This window comes from Dryobates pubescens, chromosome 13 (assembly GCF_014839835.1).
Source record: "Dryobates pubescens isolate bDryPub1 chromosome 13, bDryPub1.pri, whole genome shotgun sequence".
NCBI classification, from domain to species: Eukaryota; Metazoa; Chordata; class Aves; order Piciformes; family Picidae; genus Dryobates; species Dryobates pubescens.
Genome location: NC_071624.1, coordinates 31,868,622 through 31,887,544, shown reverse-complemented (window position 1 = coordinate 31,887,544; position 18,923 = coordinate 31,868,622). Strand labels below are relative to the sequence as shown.

The 18,923-nt window shown below is 55.4% G+C and overlaps 3 protein-coding genes across 3 annotated transcripts; 2 read left to right on the top strand and 1 right to left on the bottom strand.

The window, feature by feature from the left end:
* Positions 1 to 1,651: 1,651 nt before the first annotated feature.
* TMEM97 (transmembrane protein 97) lies at positions 1,652 to 6,940 on the top strand. The gene is made up of 3 exons (XM_054166634.1): positions 1,652 to 2,767; positions 4,619 to 4,763; positions 5,245 to 6,940. Exons 1-3 carry the CDS (start codon positions 2,456 to 2,458, stop codon positions 5,493 to 5,495), a joined length of 708 nt encoding a protein of 235 aa, XP_054022609.1. The 5' UTR covers positions 1,652 to 2,455; the 3' UTR covers positions 5,496 to 6,940.
* Positions 6,941 to 7,152: 212 nt separating this feature from the next.
* On the bottom strand, positions 7,153 to 9,791 carry IFT20 (intraflagellar transport 20). Its single transcript, XM_054166656.1, has 4 exons — positions 9,538 to 9,791; positions 9,070 to 9,155; positions 8,582 to 8,685; positions 7,153 to 7,499 (listed from the first exon to the last, which is right to left on the bottom strand). The coding sequence occupies exons 1-4, from the start codon at positions 9,662 to 9,664 to the stop codon at positions 7,418 to 7,420; spliced, it is 399 nt and encodes a 132-aa protein (XP_054022631.1). The 5' UTR covers positions 9,665 to 9,791; the 3' UTR covers positions 7,153 to 7,417.
* Positions 9,792 to 10,157: 366 nt separating this feature from the next.
* TNFAIP1 (TNF alpha induced protein 1) lies at positions 10,158 to 18,692 on the top strand. Its single transcript, XM_054166938.1, has 7 exons — positions 10,158 to 10,185; positions 11,187 to 11,523; positions 13,605 to 13,774; positions 15,042 to 15,131; positions 15,239 to 15,291; positions 16,837 to 17,032; positions 18,474 to 18,692. Exons 2-7 carry the CDS (start codon positions 11,307 to 11,309, stop codon positions 18,690 to 18,692), a joined length of 945 nt encoding a protein of 314 aa, XP_054022913.1. The 5' UTR covers positions 10,158 to 10,185; positions 11,187 to 11,306.
* The last annotated feature ends 231 nt before the right edge of the window (positions 18,693 to 18,923 follow it).

Sequence of the window (18,923 nt, the reverse complement as noted above, 5' to 3'; positions counted from 1 at the left end):
GGCTCCTGAGAATGAATAAAACAAACAAACAAACAAACAACTTGAAAGCATTTCAAAGTCACTTGAATGAGAAAAAAACGAAAGAAAGAAAGAAAGAAAGGAAAAAAAGGTGATGAATGAAAAAGAGCCCCAGAAGACACTGGTATGAAAGGTAAAATCTCAGAGGTTGGTCAGTTAAATGTGGCACACTTGCTGGTCACTTTGTAAAATGTAGATTTGAAGTACAAGTGGTGAAAACATTAAATGTGACATTTGAAAATGAAGTGGTGGCATCTTTATTTCCTCTCTGGTCTCCCACCTTGGTTTAAGGATGAGTTGTTACAGGCTGGATCGCTGCTGGTGCTGGAAAGGATGCAAGGAGAAGGAGCGGAGAGCATCCTGCTGTGAGCACGGCTTGGGGGTTGATGCGTGTGCAGATCTGCATAGATGTGCACCTACCTCTGGCTTCTGGAACTGCTCCTTTGCTCTTTAATCCTGGATAAAGGCAAAAGTTGCTGATGAAATCAAAGTGAGCGATGGAGTTGCACTGTATTGGGAGGCGGAAGGACATCCAGGCGGGGATGATCTGACTCCGGCTGCGACGGGCGCGTTGTTTGTTTCAGCCCAGATGCTTCCTCGTGGTCTCCAGTCTAATGCGAAGGACTGGACGTGCAGTGGTGGTGCAGAAGGTGACTGAAAAACGTCCATGTTTTGTGGGTGTGACCTCTGGAAAGATCAAACAAACTGAACTCTAGTTCAAGCCTCAGGACCTCACAAGAACTAACCTGATAAAGCCGCCTTAGCATGTGCTGTCTTCCCAGGGCTGGCACGGATACCCTTTGTGACTCAGCTATGTGCCTCTTCTTCTAACCTTCTTCAGAGTCTCTGAGATGAATTTTAACGTGTCCCAGAACTGGTGGTGGTGGGGTCATCATTGCTGCACAGCTCTCTGTGCCTGAACCAGTTGCTGCCCTTTGCACTTGGTCTGCTCAGTGGCTTCTCCTACGGCGCAGGACCACAGAGCAGAGGGACAGATCCTTCTGGGCTCCTTGCTGGACACAGAGCGTGAGCAGGTAATGACACCACCAGCAAAGGCCACTCTGGGCACCAGTGTACTTTTTGGAGCTCATGGCTAGAGGTCCCGGGGTTAATCTTGTTTGTACAAAGATGAAAAGGCTGTTTGGGAATGGCTTTGCCTTTCAGGGTGTGTCTGCACCAGCGTGGACACGGCGCTGTGCAGGAGGAGTCCCAGGAATCGGCACAAACGTGTGGCTGCTGCGGCGTGCAGACACCAAACCCAGCTCTGGTGGTTCCTGGAGCCTCGCCGTGCTTGGCTGCAATGAAGGAGACCCTGAGGAGCTGTCTCTGACCAAGAGAGCTCCTCTGCAACATGACCACACAGGTGTCCACACGGGGAGTGAGCTGAAGGTGAGGTCACCACCAGAGCTGCTTTCTTGCAGTGAGGTTAAAATCCAGCTCTGGGTTGTCAGAGTTGCATTTTGATCCGTTTGAAGCTTTGTTGGTGTCAGTGTCAGGTGAATGACAGATTGTGACCGTCCCTTTTGAGCTCTCTAAATATAGCTTCTGCATCTCCTTTAATCAATTGTGCCTTGGGAAGAGTCCAGGAGTGCAAAGAATGGCTCCAGATGAGTCGCAGATTGGACACCCAGGTGCTAGAAGGCCTGAGATCCGTGCGTGTGTGCGTCTGGAAGGGGATGCAGAGGACCTAACCAAGAGCAGCTGTGGAGGAGCAAGTTGCTAAAACCGGGTGAGATGTCAGTGACTGATCCAAACCACTTAGTGTATGAAGTTGCAAAAGTGCTTTTCTCCTTCAGCCAGCTCCCTGCTGGCGTGTCTGGGACTCTGCTGTTGGACCTGCTGGGTGCTCACCAGGCTCAGCCGAGGGTTTTACTCTTTACTTGGGTAGCAGATTTTTCTAATCACCTTTTTTTACCCTTTCTTTGTTTTCGTAACAAAGTCTCGTGAGATCCTTCTCGGACTGTCTGTTCTTTGTAACCTTTTTAAAAGCTCCTCTGTCAAGTGTAACTTGATGGAAAATTCTGTTGACTGTACTTCTGTAATCCTGCTCAGGTATGGTTACTTTAAAACTGTTTGTGACATTGGTAAACGGGGGACAGCTGGAACCCAAGCAGATAAATTGATCTCTAATCTGCGTGTACACCTTGGACAACTTCTGTGCTCAATAAAGGATGGAATCAGACCCACTGAATGACCTGGTTCTGCTCTGCCTTGCTCTGGCGCCGTTAAGCTGCTGGCCCAGCGGAAGGCACCTTAGCGCGGGTAAGGAAATGGGCGCTCCCTCGGCTGGCTCCTGGATGCAGAAGCAGGAGGAGATGCAGCTTTAACGCTCGCAGCGTTACGGTGGAGATGAATCATCAGCCGCGGCGCTGCAGGAGGAAGGTCACGGCCGCTGCCTCTTTTCCCCAGCCGCTGGACGTGGCCAGGATCGGGAGGAATGAGCAATAGCCGCGGAAACGGGCGGGGGCGGCCCGGGGCTGCTTGGAACCGGGGAACGTGGCATCCCAACCCCGGCCCTTCCTCCTCCTCCTCCACCTCCTCCTCCTCCTCCCTGCAGGCTCCAGCAGCCGCCCCGCAGCGCCGAGGCGGGGCCGGGGGCCGGGGCGGGGCCGGTGGCGCGGCGATGGCGGCGGCGGCGTGTCCGCGGTGGCGGGAGCGGCTGTTCGCGCTCTATTTCCTCTCGCACATCCCCATCACGGTGCTGATCGACCTGCAGGCGCTGCTGCCCTCCGGCCTCCACCCGCCCAGCGTGAGTACCGCGGCCGGGGGCGCGGGGGGCCGGGGCTGGGGGGCCGGGGGGCGGCAAAGGGGCCGCGGGCGCCGGGGCCTTGCTCCGCGCAAGGGCTTTGAGGAGCAGCGAGTTGAGGCGGAGCCTTCCGCTGGCTTTCACCGATTCTTGGGTGTTTGTGACAAAATCTGGGATGCGGGGACGGGAGGAGGGGAGAAACCCGCGGCAGGCTCCATGGGATGCGGTGGGTGGGCGTTAAAAATAACTCCGCGCCCGCTGCCTGCGGCGCCGGCAGCCGGAGCCGGAGCCGGGCGTGTGCGGGGCTCGGCAGCCCCCCGCGGGCGCTGGAACTGGCGTGGGCCGGCGGCTGCGCCCCTCGGCGCCACGGGCACGGGGACACGCGGGAAGGGCCCCGGTGGGCACGGTCGAGGTTCGGCGGGGCAGGGCGCTGGGACGTCTCCTCCAGACCAGGCTTTGCCAAGGAAGGTTGGGGCCAGAGGGTCCTTGAGGGATCTGAGCTGCGACTCTGCGGTCGTCTCCCCAGCGTGGCAGGCCGTGGGTTTGGCAGGTAGAGGGAAGCAAACCGGCACCGTGAAACCTCCTGGGGATGGCTCTGCTGCCATGTGGCATCCAGCACTAACGCCCCAAGGATGCTGGCAGCGCTGCCACGTGGTAGCTGTCACCGCCCTGGCACTCCCTGGGCCTGATTCTAACTCCTGAGCCTGATTTGTGCTCCTGCTGCTGCCGAACACGTCAAAGGGCATGGTGAGTGCTGGGGAAGCAGGCAAGGCAGGGATCCAGTCAGTAAAGATCTCTGCCTTGACAGAATTACACGAGACAAGAAGCAATAAAGTCAATGAAGGTGGCGACTGGTGGAAGGTAATTGGTTCAGGTCTTGTCCCCAGGGTGAGACTGGCCAAAGCTGCCTCCAGGAGCTTTGCAATGAGTGAATTTGATGTTTGCCATTAGAATTGCCTGGACAATGACTCCATTGTGGAAACCATTGCTAATTAATAGTTAACTAGCAAACCCCAATGCATATCTCCCCGTTCAAAGTCCAGCTGGAAGCTATGCCAGAATTTACCCTCCTGTGATGGAAACTAATCGCAGGTCTCAGCCCAAATTCTTACATCAAGCAGCTCAAGCAGCCACCAACCTCCTGGGCCAGGGATGTGCTCCCTGTGGGAGCCCAGGGCAGCAGCTCCCTGTGGGCTGGGTGAGGCACAGCAAGTGGCTGCAGCACTGAGCCCACCTCAGCAGGCAGCAGGAGGGCCTGGGAGAGGAAGAGAGCAGCTGCTGATGTCCAGGTGCAGGGGGTTTGTGGTTTGGCTTTTTCTGGCAGGAAATGGCACTTGAGGAACAGGTTTTGGAAAGCAGCTGTACCTCATCCTGTGGGGAGCCTGACACTGGCTGCAGTGCAAATGGAACAGTTCATGGAAAGGGTTCCTCAGAACGGTGGTGCCTGGCAGCCCTGGAGGGCAGTGTGAAGCCCTGTGTGCCAGGGTGCCTTGATCAGGACAAGGAGCAATGGGTACAAGCTGAAGCACAGGAGGTTCCACCTCAACATGAGACACTTCTGTATGCTGAGGGTGCTGGAGCCCTGGAGCAGGCTGCCCAGAGAGGTTGTGGAGTCTCCTCTGGAGACTTTCAAAACCCCCCTGGATGCATTCCTGTGTGACCTGCCCTGGCTGATCCTGCTCTGGCAGGGGGTTGGACTCCATCTTTTGATGCCCCTTCCAACCCCTAACATTCTGTGGTTGATTTCCCTACTGCAAGGGTGACTTCACCTGGCTGCCAGGTGAGGGTCACAGCGTCACCCTGTTGGCACCTGACATTGGGTTTGTTGATCTCCTGTCCTGGTCTCTCCCCCAGCTGACAGAGCTGCTGCAATGGTATGCAGCCACCTTCAAGGACCCCATGATGCTGCAGCCCCCGGAGTGGTTCAAGGCCTTTATCTACTGTGAAGCCTTGCTGCAGCTGCCTTTCTTCCCGGTGGCAGTGTATGCCTTCCTGAAAGGTCGGTATCACACGTCCTGAGCAGCCTGTCCCTGTGCTGCAGGGAAAGTTGAGCTATCAGCCTCAAGCAGGTGCAGGGGTGCAGCATGTGCAGTGCTGTGCTATTGTCACAGGTTTTATCTGAGAAGGCAGCAGAGTGAGGCCTGCCAGGAGCAAAAGCTCTGACTGGGGGCCCTGGTCAACTGCAGCCAGCATCAAGGTTTGACATCTGGCAGGCTCCCAAGGTAGACAAAGTTCTGGGTCAAGCCTGTGCAGTCATTTGGTCACTCTGAAGTTTTCACTGTTGCTCCAGTGCTGTGTGTTTCCACAAGGCAGATCATCTTCTTGGCTGGCTACCAGGGGTTGGGTTTTTCTGCCCCTGTGGAACACCTTGACTGCCTCTCCTGGCAGATGCAGTGGGTGGTGTCCTGTTCATTTAAAAGCCTCCCAACCCTCCTTGTTTCCAAATGCTTAATAACTGCTTCCTCTTTGCTTCTCTACAGGTGGCTGCAAATGGATAAGGACTCCTGCAATTATCTACTCCACCCATGTGGCTACCACTTTGTTTGCCATCCTGGCACACATCCTGTTCCACGACTTCTCCAAGTCGAAGCTTCTGGGGCCTGAGACCCAGCGTGAGCGCCTGGTCCTGCTGTCCATCTACCTGCCCTACCTGCTGATCCCACTCCTCATCCTCTTCACCATGCTCTACAACCCCTACTATAACCAGGTGGAGAAGAGGAAAAGGAAGTAGTCTGCTCCCGCAGCTGTCCGCCCAACACTCACACTGGTTTTGGTTCAGGCCCTGTGCTGACATGGTCCTCTGGGGCAAACACCTGTCTCACCTTGCTGGCTGCAGCAGCTGGTCCCAGAGCACCTGGCTCCCACCACAAGATCGGGGTGGGTGGCAGTCCCCAGCCTCCCTCAGTCATCTGCAGCAGCTCTGGCAGCTCAATCCCCTGTGGTGCCTGGGCAGAGGCCCTGGCTGCTCTCCCAGTGCCGGCTGTGAGCGGTACCAGCACAGCTGGAATGGGAAATGAACTTTCAACCATTTGATGGGGGGTGGGAAAGCAACTCCAGCTGATACTTTTCCCAGGTGACTGTTACAATACCACTTAAGTAAGAAATTTGTCTTCCAGGAGCACATTCTGCAAAACCCCTGAGTGATTGTACACAGATTTGCAAGGCTCTGCCTTTGGAGCATTTCAAATGAGATTCCTTAGCTCCCTCACCCCTTCCTCTACCTTCCTTTGCTCTGCTTTGATTTTGATTAATTCTGAGTGGTAAGCCTGCCCGAATCTGGGTTATTGAAAGCTTAAAGTGCACTCTGACAGTGAGGCACACGCTTCCTAGAGGGCTCTGGAGCACTTCAGGAGTTGTAAACCAGGATTTGTAAACTTCTCCTCCACGAAACCACTCCTGCTATGGAAATAAATCACTAAAGGCATTAAACAGCATTTAATCTTCTTAAGGGAAAGACTCAAAGGAACTTCAAGGGACCATGAGCTCACAGGTAGTTCCCACAGTAAATAAAACCCTACTCCTCCTAAAAATAAACCCAACCAGCCGAGAATTGCTGGCTTCTGAGCTGCAGGAGTCAAACTCGGAGCTGTGTGTGAGATGACAGGGCCCTGAGAAGGCTTCTCAGCCACTGCCTGTTTCAGGGCTGCACTGGCATCAATGGAAGCCTCCCAGGGCTTTGGGCAGACCAACTTCTCCTTATTTGGTTGCTGCAAGACAGACACAAACTGTCTCTATTTGCACTTCAATGGGAGGTTTGCTTTTCAGACCCCAGCGTTCAGCTGTGAAATGCCACTTAGGTATTTATAGTCTCTCTACTCCTGCCACCACTGCTGGCCCAGGGGGGCTTTGTCTCCTCCCTCTGCAGTCACCAACAGTACCCAGGAAAGGAGTCAACTCTCTCATGACTACCTGGCTGGAAGTCCCTCAGGCACAGCTTCCAGTCATAGAATGGTCTGGGTTGCAGGGGACCTGCACAGGTCATCCAGTCCGACCCCCTCTGCAGTAAGCAGGGACCTCCTCAACTAGATCAGGTTGTCCAGAGCCCTTCATTCTGCCCTGTTTTCTGCCTTTTGTGTGTCTGTAACTGCTCCATCCTGTTCATTGTACATTTCTGGCCCTTTTCTTCCTAACTGTGGACAAAAAGAATCTGGTCAATACAGAGAAAAAAAGCCCTGCTGCTGGTGTGTTGTGTCTTTGCAGAGATGAGAGCTGCTGCACACAGGAGAAACCATCTGCCCCCAGGGGCTGTAGGCAAGGCTGGAGGTCACACACAAAACACAACGAGAGCCACTCTGCTTCTGGTGCACCCAGAAAAGCCTGAAAGCAATAATTTATTTCCTGATTTCTGAAGGAGCTGTACAGGTCAAAAAGGGACAGGCAGGGCAGCAGCAGCCATTCAGCTGGGAATGGAGTGGCAGCTGCTGAGTGTACAAAAGTGGTACAAAAACCAAAGGGCAGAAACAGTCTCTGCAGCTGCTTGTTGCCACTTGCAGCGCCAGGCACGCTGAAGGCAGGCCCCGGCCGTTCAGCCAAACCACCTCTCCAGTCACACACAGTGGGGGGAAATTGCATATTTTTGGAACATTCTCCAAAAGTTCTGGAATGGTCAAGTTTCCAAGGTAGTTTGGTTTTGTGGTTTCCTCTTCAGCTGCTTCACTTCTGAAAAATGAATTGGTCGATGAACTCCTTCTGGTCTGCTTCGATCCTGCACAGCGTCTCGTACTCTATCCGGTACCTGAAAGGCAAACCCACGGGCCCCAGCTGCAGCCAGCCCTGCTGCTGGCATGCTGCAGCTCAGCCTCCCCTGCTCGCTGGGGAAGGAGCTGCCTGTGTTGGTCACCTGCAACGCCACAGCTGCACAGATTGCTAAAATCTGAGAATCAGATTGGAAGGTTGGAAAAGGCCTCCAGGATCATCGAGTCCAGCTGTGAGCCAGCTGCCATGGCCACTGCACCATGGCCTGAAGCACCACAGCTACGGCTCCTGGAACACCTCCACCACCTCCCTGGGCAGCCTGTGCCAAACCCTCTCTGCTCTCAGTAAAGAAGTTCTTCCTTATCTCCAACCTAACCTCCCCTGGCACAACTTAAACCCACTGCCTCTTGTCCTGTCCTCAGTTACCTGGGAGAAGAGACCAACTCCAGCCCCACTCCAACCTCCCTTCCAGGGAGCTGTAGAGAACAAGGAGATCTCCCCCAGCCTCCTCCAGTCTAAACAACCCCAGCTCCCTCAGCCCCTCCTTGCATGATACCCTCCAACCCCCTCCCCATCCTCATTGCTGTTCTCTGGGCCCCCTCCAGAACCTCAATGTCTTTCCTGTCCTGTGGTGCCCAGAACTGAACCCAGTACTCAAGGTGCAGCCTCAGCAGGGTCAAGCACTGGGGCACCATCACTGCCCTGCTCCTGCTGTGGCTCTGCCAGCCTGTTTCTCACACTCCTGATACTCCTCAACCTTTCCAGTTTCTCAGCCTGCCACAAGCTGCCCCTCTCCTGGCATCAGCTAGACCCTGCAGTTCTAAAGTGCCTTCACAGGTCAGCCACATGGCACCCTGCTGCAGTTTTCTTGGTGTCTTCAGTGGCATGGTCTCATGCTGCCTCTGTTTGCTGAGCCACAAAGCCACCAGAGAAACCTCTGGACAAGCCCTGAGCCAGCTGCAGGCTCGTGGCTGTGCCTTGCTCCAGGGGCACTCTGCAGGAGGACACAGCTTCACTGCACACTGTTTGAAGAAGCTTTGACCATGTCCTGCAGCCAAACACAGAGGCTGGGCTGCCTGCCAGCCCAGGTAGTGCCCCACAAGTACCTGACAGAAAATTTACCTTTCCAGCTGCATTTTCTTCTCAGCTATCAAAGCCTGGAGCTGCTGTTCCTGAGCTTCTCGCTGCTTTGCTATAGACTTCAGCAAATTCCGGGCCCCGATGGCCTGTCAAAAGAGGACAGTGAAGGAGCTGCACTGGGGGGTGGGGTTGGTCATTTCAGCCCCTTTCACTCCTAGCAGCTTGGTTTTGAAGTGTTTCAGCCACACTAGCAATACAGGAGGCTGGCACCTTCAGACTGAGCTGCTGGTGAGATGAGCAAACAGTCCCTGCAGAGACAAAGTGCTTGGCACTTCCCTCCAACTGAGCAAAGAGAAGTCACCAACTCCTCTGAAACACAAACTGATCACTGCTGCCTGGCCCTGCAGACAGACAAGCTCTGGGTGGAACAGGAAGACAGGAAGAACTGGGCTCTGCCCTAAAGGGAGGAAGGGAGAGAGCTGGGATGTCAGACAGAGTGCAGGACAGGGCAGGGATGAATGGCACAGTACCTTCATCTTCTCACTTTCAGCAGCTTTTGCCAGTTGATCAACAAGTTCAATTAAGGTACCCACTATTTTTTGGAATTCTACTATTTCTGCAAAGAGAAAAGCAAGCAAACAAGTCATTAATACCCAAAACACCCTTAAAGAAAAAGCACCTAATGATTTCACTAGAGGCTATCAGTTTTAGGGGTGGCTTTACTTCCAGCTCGCTGTGAACACGAACGTTTTAAGAATTCCCTGCTGACAGGCTAGAAAGAGACCAAAGAGTAGCCCTCAAGCGTCCAAGGGCAGTCCTACACGGCCTCCTGTGCCCCTGCCTGGCCTCCTAACCCTCCTCCGAGCTCCTGACGGCAGCTGGCCAGGCCCAGACAGGGCGCTGTCACTGCTACGCCCTCCAGGCGCACGGCAGCGGCCGGGCCCAGCTGCCGGCAGGGTGACGGCGGCGCTCCGGGGGCCTGGCTCGGCCGCACTTACTATCGAGGAAGGCTCGGCACTCCTCACGGAGCTGCGCCGTCTGCTGCGACACCTCCGGGTCCAGCACCCGCAGCTTGTTCAGTTCGTCGAAGTGGAGGCCGGCCGCGCCCAGCGCCGCCTGCGCCATCGCCCCGGGCGAGCAGGGGGCACAGGAGCGGCCGCCGGGGACTCCGTCACCTCGCGACACCGGGCCCGGATCCCTGCCGAGCGCTCGCCGCTGCCACGGCGACAGCCCGCGCCCGCCGCGGAGCACGCCGGGAGCCGCAGTCCCGGGGGCGCCGCGGGGCACGCCGGGAGCTGCGGTCCAGGGCCGCGGCGGGGAAGTGCTTCCGGGGCGCCGGCTCCCAGCGGGGCGCGGAGGAAATGAGCTCAGCTTGGGGCTGTGGGGCGGCCGCGGGCAGGTGAGCCAATACCGGGACCGCGGCGGCTCTCCCGGGCCGCCTGTCGTCGCGGCCGCCCGGGGCGGTGCGGCTGCCTCGGCCGCGTCTCTGACGGCCGGCCCGGTAGCGGGCGGGGCCGGGCTGGGCCTGCCGCTGCTGGGTCAGCCTCCCTTTGCCTCTCCAGCTGCCAGACCGGGCCCCGTGAGGGAGCGCGCTGCAGGCCTCGGCGGGAAGGGAGCCCACTCCCCGGACGCGCTGCCGTCCCCCGGTGCGTACGGCTTCGATGTGTGTTGCGGCCCGGCCGCGCCGCTCCGGCCCTGTGCGGGCCTGGCTTGGCGGGGCCGGGGTCCTGCCGCTACCCCGCCGTGATATGCACGGCAGAGCCTGGGCATGCCGGGAACCGGGAGCAGCGTGTGGTGGGAGCCCGGAGCGGGGCCCCTGGGGCAGCGGCGCCGCGCAGGAGGGCCGGGGGCCTTCGGGGTTTGGGGATTTTTCCTTTTTATGGAAGTTCTGCCCTGGGCCATTTCCTGGTGCGGTGTCCGGGCTCTTGTGTCACTGTTCCGCAGTCCTGCCTCCCACACAGGGCCGGAAGGAAGGGACGCAGAAAACCTCTTGTGTTAAGGGGAGCAATTAAGGATTAGATTCCTGTTTACAGCTAAAGCCGAGCAGGTTCTTAGCTCAGGAGCACGTTAGAGTGGCAGCACAGCCTCCTGCCCGACCGGCTGCCAGGGGAAAGCTCTGCCCTCCCCCTTCAGCACTGCTCAAAGCAAGAGCTGCGTTCTTCTGGAAAGTTCGGGGGGGCTAAGCTTTGGCTGTGGCGTTCGTGGTGTTGGCTGAAGACCAAACAAGAGGAAGTGAAGAAGTTTGGTGTCTCGCTAGGAGGAATGCAGCTGCGCGGTGCCCAGCAGCTGCTGCGCTGCTGTGTGGGGCGCTTGACGAGCAGCTGAGCCCTGTTTGGTCAGAAGCCGTGCAGATGCGTTCGTGGGAGCGGTCAGAAGCCGTGCAGATGGGTTCTTGGGAGCAGTCAGAAGCCGTGCAGATGCGTTCTTGGGAGCGGTCAGAAGCTGTGCAGATGGGTTCGTGGGAGCGGTCAGAAGCCGTGCAGATGGGTTCTTGGGAGCGGTCAGAAGCCGTGCAGATGGGTTCTTGGGAGCGGTCAGAAGCCGTGCAGATGCGTTCTTGGGAGCGCACTGACGGTGTCTCCTCTTTGCTGTGACCTCCCTGGGTGCGGTGCAGGTGGAAGCTGACCTTGCACGTTTCTGCTCGAAGGGCCATGGGGCTGTGACCGCCTGCGCCTCGTGCTCCTGCCGTGACTCCCCACCCTTCCCCACCACGGCGGAATCCGTCAAGCCCACGCTCTGCAGAGTCGTCATCTACCTACAGAAGGAGATGTCGGGGGACACGTGCCTCACCAGCACCCTGTGTCCTGCTGCAGGGCCCAAGCCCAAAGCCTGCGGCTTCAAAGGGGGCAGCCTCGGTAACAAGTACGTGCGGCTGAACGTCGGCGGCTCGCTGTACTACACCACGGTGCAGGTGCTGACCCGGCACGACACCATGCTGAAGGCCATGTTCAGCGGCAGGATGGAAGTGCTCACAGACAAGGAAGGTAAGGAGGTCTCTTTGGGGCTGGAGGCTCTTGTAAAACTGCTGGGTGCTTTGGTGGTGCTCGGTTGAATATCTTAAGGCCGTGCTCTGCTCGGGGTGTGGGGAAGGATGTGTCCCCAAAGCGGCTTGGAACGCGAGGCAGCTGACTCCCCTCGTGCCGAGAGGCATCTGGGCTTGACAGAAGTGTGCTCTTCTGTTGCCAGAGTTAATCGGTGGAGTGGCTGCTTCCCTGCCCTTCCATCCCAGCTGGGAGGCAGGTGGTTGATGTTGCTGGGAAGACAGCAGACACTGTGGGTTGTCCTTCCTGTGGTGTCATGCAGTGGTGTCGTTGGAAATGCCTGAGTGGGGGAGGGCCACGCAGCTTTCATCTGCAAAGCTCAGAAGCCTTGCTTGCTAGGTTGGAAGTTCTCCTTTTCCTCCTCCCAGTGGCATGTTCCACTTGTGGCTTACAGTGCTGTTCCTGTATGGCCTGCCCTAGGCGATGCTGCTCTGGCAGGGGGGTTGGACTGGATGATCTCTGGAAGTCCCCTCCAAGCCCTAACACTCTGTGATTCTGTGACAGTGTTGGCCATCAGTCAGATGTTACCTCCTGCTGGAGGTGAGAAATTGCAGAGCATAGAACAAGACGACCAACACCAGCAGTGGTTATGAAAGCTTTCATTTTCCTCTCTCCAGTAGCCCAGCTCAGGAGTGAGGGGTGTGGTGCTGTGGAGAAGAGGCTGAGAGGGGCTGGTTGAGGGTTTAACCTCTTGGGGTTTCAGACACTTGCATGTGAATGCTCCTCCACATGCCCAGCTTGCAGCAATTTAATCTTGATGCACAGCAGTTTGTTCACTTAAGCTTGGAACAGCTCCTTGTGGAGTCTGCAGATCATTTAAAGCAAGCTCCCCCTCAGCTGGCTGGCTCTTGTGGAGTGTGACACAGCTAAATGCCCTTAGCCCAGCAGTTTTGTCCAGGAGCCTCAGCCAGAATGGAAAACAAGGCTCATGCTCTGACAGCTGCAGTTGGAGAAGCCAGCAGTGCTTTAGCCTACTTTCCTCTCCTGTTTTCTGTACTTAGGTCCCAAAATAACACTTTTTTGGGGTGTATTTTTTTGCCTGCCTTCCATGTGATGGAAAAGTTAAGCCTCTGCCTTTGTGCATCCTGCATTGCTGCTGCTTGCCTGCAGGTCAGACATCCTGTTTCCTACCAAGTGTGACTTCAGGGAGGTTTAGAAATGGCAACAACTGCCTTTCCACTGCTGCTTCCTGTGCTGCATCCCTTCTCTGTTCCCTCCTGGTGCAGCTCCAGCCTGTTCTTTGCTCCTGTTTGGAAACCAGGACAGCTTTTTTTCCCCATACTGAGATTTCTGCTGCCTTGCAGCACCATAGGAACACTTCTCTCACTCACACTGAACAACAGCAGAAGGTGTGATTGGAATGCTGCCAGATCCCTCCTGTTGGGCTGTGGAACTTATCCCAGACCTACTTGTTGCAGACCTTTGTGAATGCTCCCTGCAGGTCTTGCCTTGGCTTGTTGATTGCCCATTCATCCCCATGCACACCCAGCGCTCCCCCATGCTGCTGGGAGCATAACAAACCTCTGCACTGAAGCAGCAACCTCCCTAGGAACAAGCTTGCTCTTTTTTGGCCTTTTTGTGTTTTTCAAAGCTGGAGTGGCTTGGGCAGTCAGCTGAAGAGCTGAAAATTAGACTTCCTGTGGCAGTTACAAAGGCCTATTCCTTTCATCAGGAGCTAACACAGAGAGGAAGCACAGCTGGCAATTCTGGGCAGCAGCTGATAGGGGCAGCCAGGTTCCTGCAGCACTTTCAGTGTCTTGGGATAGGAAGCTGCAGATTTTTAGCTCGAGGCTCCTCCTTTGGGGTGCTGCAAAGCCCTGAGCACACAGAGGAGGGACCAAAGGAGTGGTTCCCCTCTCAGTTTCAGTTCTGTGACCAACTGCACTTGGCCCCAGCTCAGTGAAGACTGAATGGAATGGGGGAGGTTACCCTGTGCAGCCTCGGGCTTAGCGAACCTCTCCGAGGAGCTTTTCCTTGCCCCCTAGCGCTGAGGTGATTGAAGTGCTGTGATGGTCGTCTTTCAGGCTGGATCCTTATTGACCGTTGTGGGAAGCACTTTGGAACCATCCTGAACTATCTGCGGGATGACACAATTGCACTGCCCAAGCACAGGCAGGAGATCAAAGAGCTGATGGCAGAAGCCAAGTACTATCTCATCCAGGGCTTGGTGGACATGTGCCAAGCAGCCTTGCAGGTAAGAAGCAGAAGCAGCCTGGAGAGTGGCTTGGGGTTTTTTTTGGTGGGTATTTGGCTTATAAAATGTACTTGAGAGAACCTGACAGAGCATTTGGTGGCCTCAGAGATGGCATCAAGTCGTGGATGTAGAGGACAGGCTGGAAAGGAAAGGAGCTGGCAGGCAGGCATGTTGGAAGAGCTTATCCAGCACCTTTGTCAGAGCCATAGTTACCCTTGCTCTGTATCCACACCTGAGGTTCCCTGGAGTTTATGATCTCCCTGGAAGTGTTCTATCTTGGCTCAGCCTTCCAGGTGAATGTGCTCTGAAGGACTCAGTGCAGTCAGGGGGGTGATGGCAGCATTAAGAGAGCTGTTTCTTGGTAACCTAGCCAGGATTGTCCCTGCTTAGGTTAGAGAAGAATTGTCCCCTGGTTGGGTTATGTGAATCTAGAGTGTGCCAGCTGCAGGTTCAAGCCCAGCTGCTCTCAGAGGTGTCTGCTCTGATGATAGGTCAGGCACTTCCCTTTGTGCTTCCCCCTGAGTGGGGACAGGAGCAGGTTTCTGCCTCACAGGGATGCCAGGCCACAGCAGGGGCTGTATTCACCATTCCTCATTTAAGCAGAGGGTCTGGTCCTTCCCTGTTTCTCTTTTTAATGCTATTTAAGAAACAGTGAATGAGTTCTCTTGTGTGAAACCAAATCAAAGCCAGAAATTGAAAGGAAACTGATTGCATGAACATGATTGTTGGGAGCCTGTGCTTTGAAAGGCCCTTGTGGCATCTGTCTGTACTGCCCCCAAGCTGTGCCACTTCTGATTGGATGTTTCTGGGCAGAATGGGTTTGAGTCTGTGAAAAGGTGGTGAGTTGGTTTTTCAAAGTTTGAGTCTTCATGAAGGAAAAGACCTTGGAGTGCTCTAAACCCTTCACCTCCCACTGGCTGATGGCACCTCCCAGGCACTGCAGTGGCTGGAGGTGGTGAATGCTTCAAAAAAGGATAAACCAGACACCCACTTAAACCAAAGGTGACTTGAGCTCAGAGCTGGGAAGGACATCCACCTGCATCCCAGCATTTCAGTTACTGCTGCCTTCTGGGGACAAGAAGTCTCTCCCCTGTGTCCCTGGGGAGCAAAGGAAGGTAACTGGTGTGGTTGCCATGGCAGCACAGAGCTTTCCCCTTGCATCACAGGATTGGGGAACATGGCTGGAGGGGCTGGAGAAGACAGCAGCAGCAGATCTTAGGCTTAGATTTATCTCCTGAGTTTATTTTCCCTCCTTTCTTTCAAACAGGACAAGAAAGACTTGTATGAGCCTGTCTGTAGCATCCCCATTATCACATCTCCAAAAGAAGAGGAGAGGCTGATAGAATCATCAATGAAAGTAATTGCTTTCCACTACTACCCAGTGAGAAACAGAAACTCTGCTGGATGCATTCAGACCCAGAACTTACCCTTTCTCTCCTTCTTCTTTTGTTCTTCTCTCAACAGCCTGTTGTTAAGCTGCTTTACAACAGAAGCAACAACAAGTACTCCTACACCAGGTATGTCAGTGCTTCCCCCCTCTGATGGGGAGCTTCCCTTTGCCTGGGGGAGTGGAGGAGGATGTGGCATGGCATCACCTGAGGGTGTGGGAGTTTGGATTGTTTTGGTGGGTTGGGGTTTTTTGCTTAAAAGAGTGGATTTGAGTGCAGTTATTCTTGACTGATGTGACTCTAACTGGGGGCAGAACACACCAAACTGTCTGTATTATGCAGTTAGTTCTGTGCTGTCACTGTCACGCTCCCTTTGTTGTGATGCTATCAGAATGGCTTTGGATTCTCCCAAGCCCCTCGTTGGAGTGATGAGAATAATCCCTGATGCTGTGCAGCATCCTTGCTTTCAGCCTTTCCAGCCAGAGATGCAAGCTTGGATGCTCTCTTCCCTGGACCAGCTGATTGTCTGCCTGTCAGAAAGATGGATGCTAACCATCTTGGTGTTCCAGGTAGTCAGGCAATGCTACCTGTGGGAGTGCTGCAGCACAGCCTGGCTTTCAGCAGGCTGCATTCAGTGTCTCTTGGGCTTCTCCCCCTGTTACCCTTCAGCTTAGGGCAGGGTGCTAAAGCAGGCACAGAACAGCACATTGGTCACCTTGACTCTGGCAATGCAAATGTAGCAGTAATGAGAGCACAGAATCCTGGATGCCAGGGGGTGCTGCTATCTCAGCTAGCTGTAGGCTTCTAATGATTCCTTGTGCCTGAATCTGCATGCTTTGGTGGTGCTCAGATGAAGCATCTCTATTTCAGATCCCACACTGGCTGCCAGCAAGCCAAGATGCATTTTTTCCCCCCTTATATTCTTCCTAATGAACAGCATAAAAGGAGCTTTCTCGCTCACGTTCACTGTGGCCTAACAACAATTGGATGAAGACTTCTCCATCCTTTTCTCTGCCACTTGATAGAGGCTGAGATTGGTCACTGGCTGCATCTCAGGTTGCTTTACAAATGATTGCTGCAAGATCTTGCCTGGTTGCACATTGTTCTCCTGTTTATTTAGATCTGAACAGAAGCCCTTCTCAGCTGAAGTGTTTGCTGCCGAGCCCCAGTCCAGCAGTGTCTGGCCTCAGAGAGACTGCAGAGCCTCTTGCAGAAGTGAAGCTGCTGCCACCGGGAGCATGATGTCATGTCTTGCTAAAAAGCACCACTTGGCTCCCTAGCTGGCCTGCTAAGGTGCCTTGGAGGCTGGGGGCTGGTGCTGTTCCTGAGCTAAGGCAGCTGCAGTTAGCCTGTGCTCTAATTGCCTTGAGCATCACTCAAGAGGTAGTTGGAGGTAGTTGATGTAATGATTTGGGCAACGGTGCTGTCGTTATTAATTACAGAACTTGACCCCCGAAGGCTGGTGTGTGTGCTCCTGGGGGCCAGAGCACCTTATTTGTGTCTGAGATTGGCTATTACCCTCTCTTTTCTTGGCAGCACATGGCAGTGAGTCACTGCTTGTTGGTGTTCTGCAGCTGCTTCCCGCTGGGGGGGCCCCGGCAGCGCGGCGGCGCTCGGGGGAGGTGGCTGCCGGCCGCCCCCACAAAGCTCCTCCTGCTTCTCTCTCTGTTTCAGTAACTCTGATGACAACCTGCTGAAGAACATTGAGCTCTTTGACAAGCTCTCCCTCCGCTTCAACGGCAGAGTGCTCTTCATTAAGGATGTCATAGGGGATGAAATCTGCTGCTGGTCCTTCTATGGGCAGGGCCGGAAGCTGGCCGAGGTCTGCTGCACCTCCATAGTGTACGCCACGGAGAAGAAGCAAACCAAGGTAGTGCAGACTTACCCTCCTCTCTCTCGTGGTTTGAAATGAAACCAGCTTGATGGGGCATTGCAGGAAGGTGCAGATTTGGTATCACTTAAACCAAACTGCTTAGGGCAGGAAGTGTTGCTGCTTGGAAAGGCTTTGAGAGCAGCTGCCCTGGGCAGTGGCACCCAGGTCGCTCGGCCAGCTCGCTGCTCAGGGGGCTGCAGGTTAAGCTGGAGTCTTGCTAGAGGCTGCTGTGTACCAGGCAGGATTCAGAGGAGGCTAAAGATGGGAGCAGGTTTGAAGAAGGACAGGCTGAGAATGGTGATCCTGAGAGCATGTGCATTTTAGCACATCTTAGTTTCTCAAAGTTGATGGACTTGGTGTCCCTGAGATGCCTTTAAATTCTGCTCTAATTAGATGAAGTAAAAGATCTAATTCTGACCCTAATTATGCTTACATAGGTCTACTTCATTGCAGTTACTTTGTACTGTGTTTCACTTGCTCTGATGTAATCCTTGAGTGTAATTGGACTAAGTAGTTGTGTCTGGGAGTATAAATTTCTCCAGAGTGTTGGAGAATACATGGCAGGAAGGAGCAGGCTGAAGGTGATCTGTCCCAACCTGAATAACTGAAATGGAGGCAGTGGAAGCTTGAGCTCAAGCCCTGTTCAGAAATGTGATGTTTTTATTAGCATTGTGCTTTTATGTGCAGAACTGTAGAACAGCTGTTAGAAAAAGTCCAGCAGGGCTGTAGGTTCCCAGCCTGCCTTCATTTCCCCACACTGCAGCTATTCTTCTCATAGTCTTTCCACCTCTGATTTGGGTGGTTACCTAAACCCCCCTTGTTTTCAAGCACTGTGTGTCCTAGAGGGAGGAGCTGCATGCATGAAAAGAGGGTAATGATTAGCATGATGAATCTGCAGAGCTGCCCTAGCTTCAGGAGTTAACTGCTGGCTGGCAGGCACGGTGACCAGAGTCCAGCATTAGCACTGGAGACTCAGAGATGCTGTGTTCCACTCTAGAGCAGCCTAAAAGGAGAGGTGAGGGAGGTGAGCTGCTGGTGAGACTAATCCTCTGCTAGGAATGAGTCAACTTGGCTCACCTCTCTCATTTGCAGTTGGTTTACGCTCCTTGTAGTGTCTCTGTCTGTGGCTCAGGTTTGGGTCTGTCTTCAGCCCTGTTGTAGGTTGGGGCGGGCCGGGGCCGCTCGGGGCTGTGCCGCTCGGGGCAGGCCGGGGCCGCTCGGGGCTGGGCCGCTCGGGGCGGGCCGGGGCCGCTCGGGGCTGGGCCGCTCGGGGCGGGCCGGGGCCGCTCGGGGCTGTGCCGCTCGGGGCGGGCCGGGGCCGCTCGGGGCTGTGCCGCTCGGGGCGGGGCGGGGCCGCTCGGGGCTGTGCCGCTCGGGGCGGGCCGGGGCCGCTCGGGGCTGTGCCGCTCGGGAGAAGGAGCTGTGCTGTCTTTTGCAGGTTGAATTCCCCGAGGCACGGATTTATGAGGAGACCCTGAACGTGCTGCTGTACGAGACCCCTCGTGTCCCTGACAACTCCCTGCTGGAGGCCACGAGCAGGAGCCGCAGCCAGGCGTCCCACAGCGAGGATGAGGAGGGGCTGGAGCTGCGGGACCGCGTGCGCCGCATCCACGTGAAGCGGTACAGCACCTACGACGACCGCCAGCTCGGCCACTAGCGCCTGCCCCGCCAGCCTGAGCGGGGATCAGCTGGACTCTCGGCAGGGATCTCCCTGTGCCTTCTTGGCTCCCTGTGGAAGCAGACAGGCGTCTGTGCACCAAGCAACACTAAAGGCCAAGAGCTTTGAGAGCCAAGAGGTCAGTTCTGCACCGTGGGCTTCACAGACAGACCTGGTCCCTTCTCCTGCCACGCCAGGAGCGGAGCTCGGAACGCTGCTCCTGACAGCTCC

Excerpts from the sequence above, each read along its gene's own strand:
- TMEM97 (XM_054166634.1), top strand. The coding sequence starts at position 2,456 with ATGAGCAATAGCCGCGGAAACGGGCGGGGGCGGCCCGGGGCTGCTTGG. Across the intron at positions 2,768-4,618 it reads CCGGCCTCCACCCGCCCAGC|CTGACAGAGCTGCTGCAATG; the intron begins GTGAGTACCGCG and ends TCTCTCCCCCAG. Across the intron at positions 4,764-5,244 it reads AGTGTATGCCTTCCTGAAAG|GTGGCTGCAAATGGATAAGG; the intron begins GTCGGTATCACA and ends GCTTCTCTACAG.
- IFT20 (XM_054166656.1), bottom strand. The coding sequence starts at position 9,664 with ATGGCGCAGGCGGCGCTGGGCGCGGCCGGCCTCCACTTCGACGAACTG. Across the intron at positions 9,156-9,537 it reads GTGCCGAGCCTTCCTCGATA|AAATAGTAGAATTCCAAAAA; the intron begins GTAAGTGCGGCC and ends TTCTCTTTGCAG. Across the intron at positions 8,686-9,069 it reads CTGAAAGTGAGAAGATGAAG|GCCATCGGGGCCCGGAATTT; the intron begins GTACTGTGCCAT and ends CTCTTTTGACAG.
- TNFAIP1 (XM_054166938.1), top strand. The coding sequence starts at position 11,307 with ATGTCGGGGGACACGTGCCTCACCAGCACCCTGTGTCCTGCTGCAGGG. Across the intron at positions 13,775-15,041 it reads TGTGCCAAGCAGCCTTGCAG|GACAAGAAAGACTTGTATGA; the intron begins GTAAGAAGCAGA and ends TCTTTCAAACAG. Across the intron at positions 15,132-15,238 it reads TGATAGAATCATCAATGAAA|CCTGTTGTTAAGCTGCTTTA; the intron begins GTAATTGCTTTC and ends TTCTCTCAACAG.